Source organism: Rhodamnia argentea, chromosome 7 (assembly GCF_020921035.1).
Source record: "Rhodamnia argentea isolate NSW1041297 chromosome 7, ASM2092103v1, whole genome shotgun sequence".
In the NCBI taxonomy this organism is placed as follows: Eukaryota; Viridiplantae; Streptophyta; class Magnoliopsida; order Myrtales; family Myrtaceae; genus Rhodamnia; species Rhodamnia argentea.
Genome location: NC_063156.1, coordinates 23,800,826 through 23,814,448, shown reverse-complemented (window position 1 = coordinate 23,814,448; position 13,623 = coordinate 23,800,826). Strand labels below are relative to the sequence as shown.

The following is a 13,623-nucleotide window of genomic DNA, read 5'->3' as shown; positions in this document are numbered from 1 at the left end:
GCATTGTGCTTGTCTTGAAATAAGGAAGCAAAGGATCTTCCCTACTTTACTTTCAAGAGCATCGGATTCAAGAGCATCGGAACAAGGCTAAATTAACATTTCCGAGATTTGATGGGATCGCTCCAATTTTTATAAAAATTCAAATTATTAGATGAATATATGATTTAATATATAATTATTCTATTAGATTTGAGGAGTACAACTATAGTTTCTCGAATCAACCGATTCAATCCATGGTGCATAGTTTTGCTTGTGTATATCGTTTACAAAAAAAAAAATACTTGTAAATTCCGACCAAAAGAAAAAAAATTTGGGCAAGTCGAAATTGTGAGGAGCGAAAACAACTTTTTTCTTTCTGCCCCTTCTAAAAAATATGATTTTTTTTTTCTGGTCGAATCTGAAAATTACGATACGAGGACGAAAAAAAAAATACATTTTCTCAAAAAAAAAAAAAAAGGAAGAGGAAAACGAAAGTACGTAGGGTGCATCACGCCAAGCAAACCGGCACAATTCGTCGAAAAGAGCACACGACCACGACCACGCCCCACGTCAGTGTCGTCTTTATCGCCATTGATGCTGCTCCGATTCTAGAGAGAGAGAGAGAGTGACGTTTTCCTTCATGTCCCCCCACTATCAGATGTTGGGTCGGCCATTGCGTGGACAAGATGATAGACACACACAACACACACACTCTCTCTCTCTCTCTTAAAGTGGATGTGCCCACATGAATGTCCCGAGCGGATATGCGAAATAGGAATATTTTCTTTTCGCAGCGTGTGGGGTTGCGTGCTCGTTTTCATTCGCTGTCGAGCCCTCCTCATTAGACATGGCTACGGATAGATTTGGGCCTGAAATCGGCCCATTGACCAGGTCCGACGATTCCAAATCAGAACCGGCCCGACCCTTCACGGGCTGATTCCAATTTTAAAAACTTAAGAACCGTCTCGAAACCGACGGTTCGGGCCCGTTCTGAACCCCCCAAAAAAAAAAAAAAAGAAGCCACCGGCCCAATTGGTGAAAGAGCCGTGGCTCTTTCCCCCACCCGGGCCCACCACCCCCTGGGCCCCCTCCCCTCTCTCCCCCCCCCACTCTTCTTATGACCGTTGTACCCCCCAAATTTTTTTTATTTTTTTTCTTTTGTAAATTCCCTTTAAATTTCATACCCTCTCCTTTTCATTTTTTTTACAAATTCTCACAAATTCTCTCAATTCTCAACTCTCTCAATCCGCCCAATCCTAGTTCAATTGTGTCAATTTTTCTAAATCGGCTTTCCGCTCAATTTTTTGAAAAAAATGGCAAGTGGAAGAGGAGTTGGTGATAAGGGAAAGAGCATGATGCCGATGGGGATGGGGGAATCTGATTATCCTCAACATCATGATCTTCGTGAGTTTGCATGTTGGGTAAACGATGATGATAGTATCAACTATGTTCCCAACGTCGAGCACGTCCCAAAACAAAAAAGTCTTCATCCTCCTACCGGCGTCGAAGAAACATCGACAACAAAGGAGCCGGAACGGCGGCCAAGAAAGAGTACATCCAACTTATGGCAAAACTTTGACAAGGTACATATAAACGGAGACAAATACAAGATAAATTGTAAATATTATACGAAATCATACAATTTTAATAAAGGAGACGGATATAGAACATACCATCGGCATCTGACGCAAAAACATGCAACGCAAGTGAGGATCGACACCGAGCAACAACAAATTTTCGAGTATGCTAATCCTAACACTTCTCCTTTATTTCGTTATAGTGATGAACTTTATAAAGAAACATTAGCTCAATATGTTGCCATTGAACATTTACCTCTTAAACCGGTGAAAATTTTGGTTTGAATTTTTTGATCAACATTGCATGTACTCCGCAAGCAAAACTTGTTCCGAAAACTACTCTTAAAAGAGAACTTTTTAGGGTGTATAAAAAAAAAAAAAAAGCTTTGCAAAATTTTTTTGCTGATTTCAATGGACGTGTGCATATAGGTAGAGATATTTGGAGTGATCCTTGGCAAATTCATTCTTATATGGGTATCACATGTCATTGGATAGATGACGATTAGAACATTCAAAAAAGAGTAATTGCATTTCGAGTGTTTAATGAAAGGTATACCGCCAATAATATTTATAGAATAATTAGGCAAGTTTTAAAACAATATAATTTGATTAAATAAAGTTTTTTTAGTTGGTTTTGATAATGTCGCATCAAATACCGCTTCCATTTCCGATTTAGAAAATAGTTGTAAATCCTCTTTTGGCGGACAATTTTTTCCATGTTTTAAATTTATGTGTACAATATGATTTACAAACTCTTGAGAATTTTCTCACCCCAATAAAGAAAGCAATTAAATTTTTATGGAGTCATCCCTAAGTTATGAAAGAATGGGGCAGATTTTGTAAATTACATAGACAAAAACCAAAAAGATTTCCAAAAGATGTTCCGACTCATTGGAATTCTACTTATGAGTTGTTTCATCAATCTTTTGCTTAAAAAGATTTATTATGTGCGTTTATTTCAAATAATGTTTCTGAAATTACTTTACTCCCTCAAGATTGGGTTGTTTGAAAAAAATTTTAGATTTTTTGAAAGTTTTTAATGATGCAACTTATACTTTATCCGATGTTTATTATCCTACTACGTATTTATTTTTAATAGAGTGTGTTAACATTGCTTGTATTTTTTGTGAATATGAGCAATATTTTCAATTAGCTCCGACTATTATAGCAATGAAAGCAAAATGGCTAATTATTATGCATGCATTCCTCTTATTTATTTGGTTGCTATTGTTTTCGATACACGAACTAAATTAGATGGTTTATATAATTATCTGAATGATTATTACTATGGTTGTTTATATTTGAATGAAATGGTAGATACTAAAACTATACAAGTAGAGGTTAAAAACGCCATAGTAAGATTATATAATGAATTTTGTAATAGATATAGTTTAGGTGATAGTGTATATTCTCAACCTAGTGCCTTACAAATGGAGGAGAATAGTAAACTTAATAGAGGGTACAATCTGCTAATTAATAGACAAAAAAGACAAAATGGAGCAATATGTAATATTTATGAATTAGAAAATTATTTAACCATTGCTTTTGAGTTCCGTGATTCCGAAAACATCATAGATTTCAAAATTATAGAGTGGTGGAAGATTCATTCAACTCAATTCCCAGTCCTCGCTCTCATCGCAAGACGGATGTTAGCAACCTCTTCTTCAATAGTTGCGGTTGAACAAGCATTTAGCGCTGGATGATTAATTTTAGATGACCGCCGTTCAAGATAAAATCCGGATGCTGTGGAGACTCAAGCTTGTATTGATGATTGGACAAAAGCTAAATTTCGACAACAAGAGTTGGATCAAGACGATGAATTCTTCAATGATGATCTCCACCGCTACGGATACCACAACGGATAACGACAATTGATGATGAAGTAAATTAAGGTTATCAAAGGTAAAAGAACTATATAGGCTTTGATTCTTCTATCCCCAAGAAGATGTATAGGTGCTTAATGATAATTCATTAAGTTCAAGCCCATTCCCTCTCCTTTTTTTTCTCCTCCCAAATTTGATTACAATGTACAATTTGACTATAATTTATAATTGATAATTTATTATTTTTTTATTTCATAATTTATTATTTTAAATTCAAAACCGGAACAAGGCCTTGAACCTGCCCGAAACCAGCGGTTCCATCATGATCACGAACCGAAACCGGCGGTTCACGGCCCGTGGCCACGTTTACTCCTCATGTTTGCTCATTTGTCTAGGAGAGAAGCAAAACCACACCGAAAACGTACATTGGGCTCGCGACGTGCTCTTCGAGAGCGGCAGCGTCCGTAGAACACGCCTGGATCAACTGGGCTTCGAGAGAGAATTTGGACTTGATTGCTACATGGCTGTAAAGCGCTGGAACAGTCCAAGCTTCCGCAGCTTTCGATTTGTGGAAACTTTGGAGAATCGACATGATCGATTGAGACGGACCCCATTGGGCTTTGTGGAGAATAAAATTCTTTATGGGGCTCCCCGATCGGATGTAGATCTCGCCTCTTCCCTTTGTGAACCCACCTGGCGTTTCCTTCCACTTCATTAGATCGCGGCATCTGTCCATCCAGTTATAGGCCTCAGCCTCACCAGTCGGGTCACCTCAACTGATATTTAGCAAATCTCCAAGTGTTTCGTTCCGTCTTCGTGAATCCAGTCATTGCATCGGAAATAAATTTAGAGCGGAAAATAAGAGAGCTTTTGATATCGCATTCAAAGGATAGGCCCATATACAAGGAAAAAGCGTCGAAAAAGTCATCGACCTATTTCATTGATATCATTTCAGTTCTAAATTTTTTATTAGTGTCAATTCAATCCTAAACATTTTATGTTTATACCAATAGAGTCCATCTAATTAATTTTGATTGGATATCGGCGACGTGGATGTCGCTTGTCTTATGTGACACGGCCGGCCTTGGAGTAAACATTTTTAAATAAGTTTTACTATTCTTTCATATTTTTAATGATTTTTTATTTCTTTTTTTTTTGAGGATCGACAACCATCACTAGCACCAAGTGAGGGCGCTGCGGCCCTCGCCTAGGGCTGGCAAGGGTTGATTAGCAACCCTTGTTGACGCTCAGCAAAAAAAAAGCATACATAAAAGAAAAAAATCATTAAAAATATCCATACCAACGCTAATCTTTCCATGTAGGATAATCGGTGTCCATATGAGAGATTTTAAGTTAAAATTGGTTTGATAAACTCAATTGGCACAAATGCAAAAGATGTATAATTGAATCGATACAAATGCAATAGATTTATGACTTCTTTTGACACTTTTTCCTCCATCTATACGTTGGCTTTGTTTCGACGTGTCCATTTTTAATCTCCTTTCGTTAATAGAAAACAAAATATCAATAAAGGCATTTCAATCAAGAAAAATAATGATAAAAAAGTCAAGGAAATAAAATAACTACATTAACATGATTCATCAATTATTATTTTTTTTTTTCACAACATGGTTTATCATTTGAAATAAGTACTAATTTCCTGCGGCATTACGCGAATTTTTCAGAAACGACCGTGGTCGTGGGATGTCCCTGTTCTTCTCAGTCTCAGCTTCAAGCAAAATCATGAGACTGAAACTACGATGTTCGCATCACCCAGGAATCGACTGTCTCTCTCCAGGTTCACTCGTCCTTCGCTCTTCTTAACACCGCCCTCGCGACACCGTCGCCTCCAATCCACTCATCCACCACCACCGCCCCACGAGCCGACGTCCCTAGAGCACGAGCTCGACCGAGTGTGCGTATCGAACCGGTCGTTCTGGACCAAGAAGATACACGATCTCTGCACCCACGACCGGAACGTCGACGAGGCCCTCCGCCTCCTCGACCGCCTCCGTCTCCGCGGCTACCGACCCGACTCGCTCAACCTCAGCAGCGTGATTCACGCTCTCTGCGACGCGAAACGGTTCGAGGAGGCCCGCCGTCGGTTCGTCTCCTGCGTTTCGTCTGGTTATGTCGTCCCGGACGAGCGTACCTGCAACACGATCGTTGCTAGATTGCTCGATTCTCGCGACCCACATGGCACGTTGCGAGTCATAAGGTGTTTGGCTGATGTCAAGCCCGGGTACGTGTGTTCCTTGACTAATTTTAACCGCTTGATTGATCAGTGGTGCTGTATACCGAGACCCGGTTATGGGCATAGGGTGTTTCTGGATATGAAGAGCCGGGGGCATACTCCGAGCTGCGTTTCTTACACCACTTTGATCAATGGGTATTGTAAGGTGGGCGACGTGAGGGCTGCACAGAAGCTGTTTGATGAAATGGTTGAAGAAGGTATAAGGCCCAATTCTCTGACATATAGTGCGTTGGTCGGTGGTTTTCTTCGACGGCGAGATGGGGAGAGAGCGAGGGAATTTATTCTCAGGCTCTGGGAGGTAATGAAATGCGAAGAGGACTTGTTTGTGAGCAACGCTGCTTTTGCGGATCTTATTGATTCTTTGTGCAGAGAAGGGTTTTCCAATGAAGTGTTTCAGATTGCAGAGAGCATGCCTCAAGGCCTGAAAGCTGTCGCGGAGGAGCATGCGTATGGGCAGATGATATATTCTCTTTGTAAAGCTGGAAGGCATCATGGAGCTTCAAGGATCATCTATATAATGAGGAAGCGAGGGTTGTCACCGAGTTTAACATCATACAATTCTATCGTTCACGGGCTTAGCAAGCAGGGTGCTTGCATGAGAGCTTACCAGCTGTTAAAGGAAGGGATTGAGTTTGGTTACTTACCCTCTGAGTATACTTACAAGGTTCTAGTCGAAGCTCTTTGCCAGGAATCTGACCTTCCCAAGGCAAGGGAAGTCCTGCAGGTTATGCTGAATGAGGAAGGTGTGCAAAAGACAAGAGTTTATAACATTTATCTGAGAGCTCTTTGTCTCATGAATAACCCAACTGAGCTCTTAAACGTGCTCGTTTCAATGCTTCAAAGTAATTGTCAGCCCGACGTTATAAGCCTCAACACAGTCATTCACGGTTTCTGCAAGACTGGGAGAGTGGAAGATGCTCTAAAAATTGTACATGATATGATTACGGGTAAGTTCTGTGCTCCAGATGCTGTGACATTCACTACAGTTATTTCTGGTTTGCTGGATGTTGGAAAATCCCAGGAAGCTTTAGACTTATTACGTCAGGCTATTCTTGCGGAAAACACTAAACCTTCTGTCGTGACATACAATGCAGTTCTTCGTGGATTGTTCAAACTTAGTAAAGTAAAGGAAGCAGAAGATATATTTATTAGCATGAAAAATAATGGTGTTGCTGCAAATTGCACGACCTATTCCATTATAATTGATGGTCTATGTAATTGTAATCAAGTAGACAAAGCTAAGAGGTTATGGGACGATGTTATCTGGCCGTCCAAAATGCATGACAACTACGTGTATGCAGCCCTACTCAAAGGAATTTGTCTATCAGGTGATCTGGATGGGACCTGTCATTTTCTTTATGAACTGGTAGACTCTGGGGTTTCTCCGAATATTTTTTGCTACAACATTCTGATCGATAAAGCCTGTAAATTAGGTTTGAAAAGAGAAGCTTATCAAATCCTCGGTGAAATGAAGAAGAATGGTCTAGCTCCTGATGCTGTTACATGGAGGACTCTTGACAAATTACATAGCAGTGTAAAAGTGCAATCTTACTCTGAGGATTCAATGTCGCAATCTGAAGGGAGTCTGCCTGAGTTGATCAGGGAAGAAAGGTTTCAATACTCATGATGTTATCAAAAAAGTATTTTGTAATTAAACTCAGGGGTGTGACTACCATACATTTGTCAGAATGAGGACAAAATGACGAATCATATCACGCACAAGTGCTAGAGAAGAACTGGATAATTGCTCGAGCAAGGTCAGGGGATAAATGACAGCAGCAGTCCGAACCCCAGGAAGTTGACAAGGCAGCTGGATTTGAATCGTTGCAAGACTTTGTTCACAGGAGAGGCAGCACAGAGAGTTGAAGTCAGGTTCCTTCGCTAAATCTTCTAATATGCCAAAAGGAAAGGCCATCAGCCCATGTTACCATCAGTTCTTTTTCATTGTATATAAGGACAGTGACCTAGCAGCCACAATTCTGGTCATACAACAGACATCTCTTTTTAGCATCTCTCTGGCATTAACTTGCGATGGAGCTGACATCAGTAGCTGATTCTGCCGAGCTTGATCCTTGAGATGCAACCAGGAACCAGTAAACACGCTTCTGTTACCAGTGAGGTCACGCTTGACTGTGGATCATCTCATCCAAATTTGACCATTTTCTCCAGGACTATGAAATTCCGCCAATGTAGGAGAAGCATAACAAGAAACCGGTCAATGTTAAACCGTTCCATTTTCGAAGCAAGAGCAAATGTAGGCAGCAAAGGGATTTTTGTTCTGTGTGCGGCAATGCAGGTGACACATTGCAAATCATTTTTTGCTCAGCAGCCCATATGGTTATAATCGATCAAAGGAATTCGGGTTGCTCAATTTTGTGTACATTGAATTCTTAGCCATCATAGTGCTGGAAAAGAGGCGGGCGCGACAATCTCAGGTACGTAAGAACTTGTCTAGTCCGATGTCCATGATTGGCTGCTTTTCCTTGTATACTCGTGGCATTTATGTACACAGATGCACTTCTATATGCATCTCCACAAAATTTACAGTAGATTTAGTTTGTTATCAGTGCATTTATCAACATCCCTCCTGTACAATGCTTTTTGGCGTGGTTCGACATCGTAGCAATATGACTGATATTACTTCCATATAGCGATCCTGAGGCGGGGTTTTGACGCCATAGCATACATGGTTGCACTTATGGCATTACTGGAGCTACGGAGTGTGGACTACGAATTGAGTCTCATCGCCATTTTCATGCGGGAGGGTCCCCCAGCAATTCTCCCTCAGTGCTGGCTGGTCGTTCCAGGATGCTCATGTAGTGTAGTGCTGGCGCGCCGATCATGCCAATGCATTCGCCTGCTCACGCCACGCCTTGTGTTCGATGGCTGTCAGTGCAAGTATTTCAATATCACTTCCATTTCGTTTTTGTATTCTAGTTTTTAACCATCGGGTGCAAGAGGAGAACGTTTTTCCTTAATTTTAGATGTATCTATCGTTATCAAATAACGTGAACTATATTCTAGTTTTAGATGAATATCTTACGCCGGATAATACAGTGCAACTTTTCTTTTGTCCATCGTTCAACCTTAATGGATTGAAAGTCCCGTCAGCAAATTCCATTAACTTATATAAATGGAGGGATGACATTGAACCTTTTCATATTATCAAGGTACTGAAATTCGGACCAAAAGAAAAAAAAAGTTGCTGAATTGAACATTTACCACACAAAGGTTTAATTGAATCCCAAATCTTTTAAAATGTGCAATCAAGACCTTTTATTAATTTCCTTGAACTTGATTAACAAAACATGTTGACGTGATTTTTTCATTACTTTTTCTCTTTTACCTGACATTGACGTGGCTAAAACATTAAACATAAGGTTCAAACTATGTCATTTGGTCCAAATATGAGTTTTAACCAAATTTTATTCAACTTAAATTGAAAAATAAGCTAATTTAAATTATATATATAAAAAAGGCCCCCGTCGTTGCCCCGCTATAGTTGGAAAGGGTGGGCGACCGTTGCCAAACGCAAGCGAGCCATCAGCGATGGTGGGGCGGCTGTAGTGATGCCCAATTTTCTTTTTATAGAAAAAATTGTCTTACTTTTTGAATCTATTTAAATTAAACTGGAAATCATATTTGGACTAAAATGACGCTTGTTTTACTACGCAGGAGAGTGGAAATAATAATAAAACAAGTCACACGTTTCTTCAACCAAATTAGACAGAAGTAAAATGAAAAGAATTGATTGCATCAATTTAATATTTTTTAGGATTTGAATTTTTTTTTTTTTACTTTAGATAAGTTAACTCAAGAGGTCAATAATAAAAACACAATCAAACGAGTTTCGAACTACGTAGTTGCATTATTATTTCGGGCAATCATAATATCCAGTTTCTACTAAATAATGGATAAGATGGGATATAACAACATACGACTTTAAATTTGTAGTTCACCGAACAATAAATAGGATTTTGTTGAAAAAATATTATATAATATGAAGAATAACAATGTAAGAAATATGTTGGAAAAGACGAGAAAAGTAAGAACAATTGTTTGAGGCGTGCATGTACTGTCTTTAAGGATAATTTTGCTACTCGAAATACGAAACTTGGTGCATAAAGCTTTTGGCGGTAATCTTACTCATGTACAACAGAGCTTTTTCTATACCCCACATTGAATATTAAAAGGAACATGAACATCGTTATGTGTATAACCCAAAAAAAAAAAGGAAGAAAAAAGGCAAATTTTCTTTTGTAATTCTTGAGACACAATTTTTGAATCGTGGTATGCAATTTTATGTTCAAACAAAAAAGCCGTTAGGAATCAATTGGTAATTAATTGATGAAGGGTTATTTTGCCGTTACAAGAATAATCTTCAGTATATGAAGAAACAACTCAAACGTTACAAAACCGTTATTTGACTGTTGAAAACCTGAATGTTGAAATAATGATGGCTAATCATAGCGATCATAATTTCTATTGAAATCATTTTAAAGATATTTCAAAACTGTTAAAATAATCAACATATATAACAATACTTCAGAATTTATTATTTTGTATTTTGACTAGAAATCTGGACGGTGCTACCAAACGCAGTCTTATTCCTTAATATTCTATAATATCTAAAAGCGTTACACGTGGACGATTCTTGGCGGGGTACAAATCGATGTTTAATCCAACGCTCGACGCGCGAGGATCCCTCGACGTGTACCACGTGACGAGTCGACAGGTGTCCTTTCAAAAGAAGAAAGAAGCTATGACTTGACTTGCATATACGGTCGAAGAAATTACTTACTTTAAATGGCAGCGATTTCTCTCCCGTCTTCGAAACGCGTCAACCACCAGTCTCCGTCTTCTTCTTCTTCCACTGCTCTCTCTCTAGTCTCCATCAGTTTCCGAATCGAAGCTCTCTCTCTCTCTCTGTCATGGCGTCCAAGCCTCCCAGCCTCAGCCTCAAGGACGCGAGCGAGCGCGAGCTCCAGAAGGTCTTCAACCAGTTCGACGCCGACGCCGACGGCAAGATCTCCCCCGCCGAGCTCTCCGGCGTCCTCTCCGCCACCGGATCGGCCTCCTCCCCCGCCGACGTCCGACGCGCCATGGAGGACATCGACGCCGACAAGGACGGCTTCATCAGCCGCGCCGAGTTCGCTGCCTTCTGCCGGTCCGACTCCTCGTCCTCCTCCGCGGAGGCGGAGATCCGCGACGCCTTCGATCTGTACGACCGGGACAAGGACGGCCTGATCTCCGCGGAGGAGCTGCACCTGGTGCTCAACCGGCTGAACGCCCGGTGCTCCCGCCAGGACTGCGCGAGGATGATCCAGTCGGTGGACAAGGACGGCGATGGGAAAGGTCAACTTCGAGGAGTTCAAGAGGATGATGTCGGATTCGGTTCCTGGTAACGGTGGATCTGTGGCCTGAAATCGATGATTTTACCGTAGAATCTGACTTGAATCGACCTACTATACCGTATTATTAGCTCGTGACTCGCGAACTTGTATGCATAACGAGTTCATCCATCCACTGTGATTTGCCCCTTAGATACCGCGCCATTAGAACAGAACAATTGCATGTACTGCATCCCATTTCAATCCATCTGTTCGACTCAGTGTTTTCGATTCAAAGCATGAAGAATCAGCACAGAAGCTGAACCAGATTTGCTTTTTAGCATGATTATTTCTGAGGGTTTCGTGGGCTTAGTTTAGTTATGGCTCAATTGACGGCTCCATTGTCATGGTCCACTGGGCTTAATCGCTTTCATCTTCCATTAATTTGGGAATTGAGTCGGTAATATCAAAACTCGCTCGAAATTTTTCAGTGATTCCTTCCTTCAACTTGGGCACCAGTGGAAGTTGCTTGGCTAGACGGTAAGGGAGGTTCCGTCGATTTAAACAATGCAATTGTTATTATAGTCCTTGCCCGTCCCGGATTATAAAAATGAGCTGCCGCTCGCGCTTGAACTTTGATCGAAGCCCCATGATAAGTTGATTGGGAATTGGCCAAATGCCATGCCCGCTCATCGCAGTAGGCCTCATGTGCCGACAACCGGCGGCCCTTTCTTTCTCTCTCCATCTTTGGGTCTTCGGAATCGAACTATGCATGCCTGATTGGAGGAATTGCTCGAAGATGGGATGGGCAACCATGCTTTCGCGCATCATGTCCTTGTGGAACCAGGCGAGGGAAAGTGCAGACTGGAGTCGCCAGCTTGCACCTTCGGAGTAAGTTGCTTTGAACGGGCAAATCATTTTTACGGTCACCGAGTCGCCAATGCCCGGTTTTTACTGGTGGGTAGACAATCCGAAGCAGTTGATTGACCTGGTTTAATCCGAAGTCTCTCTTTACACCACTTAAAAGTTCGAAGTTCCGCATTGGATTCCAACACCTATGCCATAAGCTTCACCATATATGCAAATTCAACAGTTTCGAGAGCAATCTAATCCTTTCTTCAAGGGAAAATTACAGGGAACACCTCAACTTCCCGTCCTTATCATACCCTACTACGGCTTTTGGCTTCCTGAAACTAGACCTATTATATATAATAAACGTGTCGTAAATAGATCGTGGATCGGCCATAAGTGGCTTGACAACTTACTTTCCAACAATTCACATATATAACTTTTTCTTTATTTTCTCTCGTCTTTACGAGTTTTTTTTTAAATTGGATTAAATATGAAAGTGTTTTAGTAATATAGGTATGATCGGATCGAATGTAGGTCATTAGATTGGTATTGTAAGTAACAAGTTAAAATGGGTTTATTTGGGTCAGACTATTTACGATCTAACCCAAATTCGACCCCGACCCATTCCTTTGTCGTGTGTAATGAAACCTCAACCTTTTCACCATTTTGCCTCTACATCATGTTGTCACCTGATTTTTAGCCTACAATATACTAAAAGACAAAAGATCGGGATTAGGGTTTTTGATCGCAACAAGACCCGTTTCCAAACAAAAAAGAGTTATTTAGCATCTTTTAGTACTTTTTTCTCGCATGAGCACGTCATTTCTGTGTCATCTGCACTTAGTTTTCAAAAATTCAACCCTTGGTCATCTTCCCGAAAACGAGTCAAATCAGCCTTTTGCTATCCCAGTTTCATTTTGGCGTCGTCAATTTTACAAAAAAATGACCGGTAAATGACTTTTCCCCAAATCGAGAACTTCGAATTTCGATCAGCCAAAATCAAAATTCGTCAATTTTCAGACGTTTTCTAAATTTATTTTCTTCACCACATTTGATTCTGGAAATATTATTGACCATAATTTCAAGCCAATTTTTTCAATTCCAAATGGCCCTCTAGCGCCAACAATGACCAAAATGTCATTGCATCGACAAAATAATCTAAACTTAGCCATTCATTAGAGAAAACATATCATCTTAAACGAGCCAATCCATCTTTTCTTGTTCACCTAGTGTTCACATGAGCTATTATTGGTTCAATCATAGGGCTAATATTATTCATCCCAAATGTGAAGATAAACTAAGAACAACTTTGGAAAAACCCTAGACCCGAACTCAGCCTCAAACCCACTGATTCTCTCCGATGATTTCTCTCTTGCTGATTGAAGTGGAGGATCTCCCCCAGCTCTCCGCCTAAAAAATCTCTCTCTCGCCCATTCCCTCTTTGGGAATTCTGCCACAAAATTCTCTCACCTGGAAACCTTCTCCACCGACTACCTCTCCGACCATGGCCAAACAAAATCCAAAGGGCCTCTTCAGAAATTCTATGGAAAGAGCAGAGAACGAAGAGGATTTCCACTAATCCTCTAAAGTCTGCATGCAATGAACCTGAAGATTCACGGAAACGAACCACATCGTCACCGTCATCAGTGGACGGTCCTTGTAGACACTATCGTTCGCAGTCAATTCTCGGTTCTCCTCCAATGGAATGGGTGGCCGATTTAAGATTATCGCTCAGTTCGTCAATGCTCTAAACGCGACCACTTTCTAGCAATTCTAGAAACAAAATCAGGGCTAAGCGTTCTTCTTCT

At 40.6% G+C, this 13,623-nt stretch overlaps 2 protein-coding genes across 2 annotated transcripts; both read left to right on the top strand.

The window, feature by feature from the left end:
• The first annotated feature begins 5,067 nt into the window (after nt 1-5,067).
• LOC115734736 (pentatricopeptide repeat-containing protein At3g18020) lies at nt 5,068-7,273 on the top strand. The gene has a single exon (XM_030665632.2). It carries the CDS (start codon nt 5,140-5,142, stop codon nt 7,258-7,260), a length of 2,121 nt encoding a protein of 706 aa, XP_030521492.2. The 5' UTR covers nt 5,068-5,139; the 3' UTR covers nt 7,261-7,273.
• A 3,186-nt stretch (nt 7,274-10,459) lies between these two features.
• Nucleotides 10,460-11,244, top strand: LOC115730167 (probable calcium-binding protein CML27). Its single transcript, XM_030660764.2, has one exon. The coding sequence runs from the start codon at nt 10,565-10,567 to the stop codon at nt 11,036-11,038; it is 474 nt and encodes a 157-aa protein (XP_030516624.2). The 5' UTR covers nt 10,460-10,564; the 3' UTR covers nt 11,039-11,244.
• Nucleotides 11,245-13,623: the final 2,379 nt, after the last annotated feature.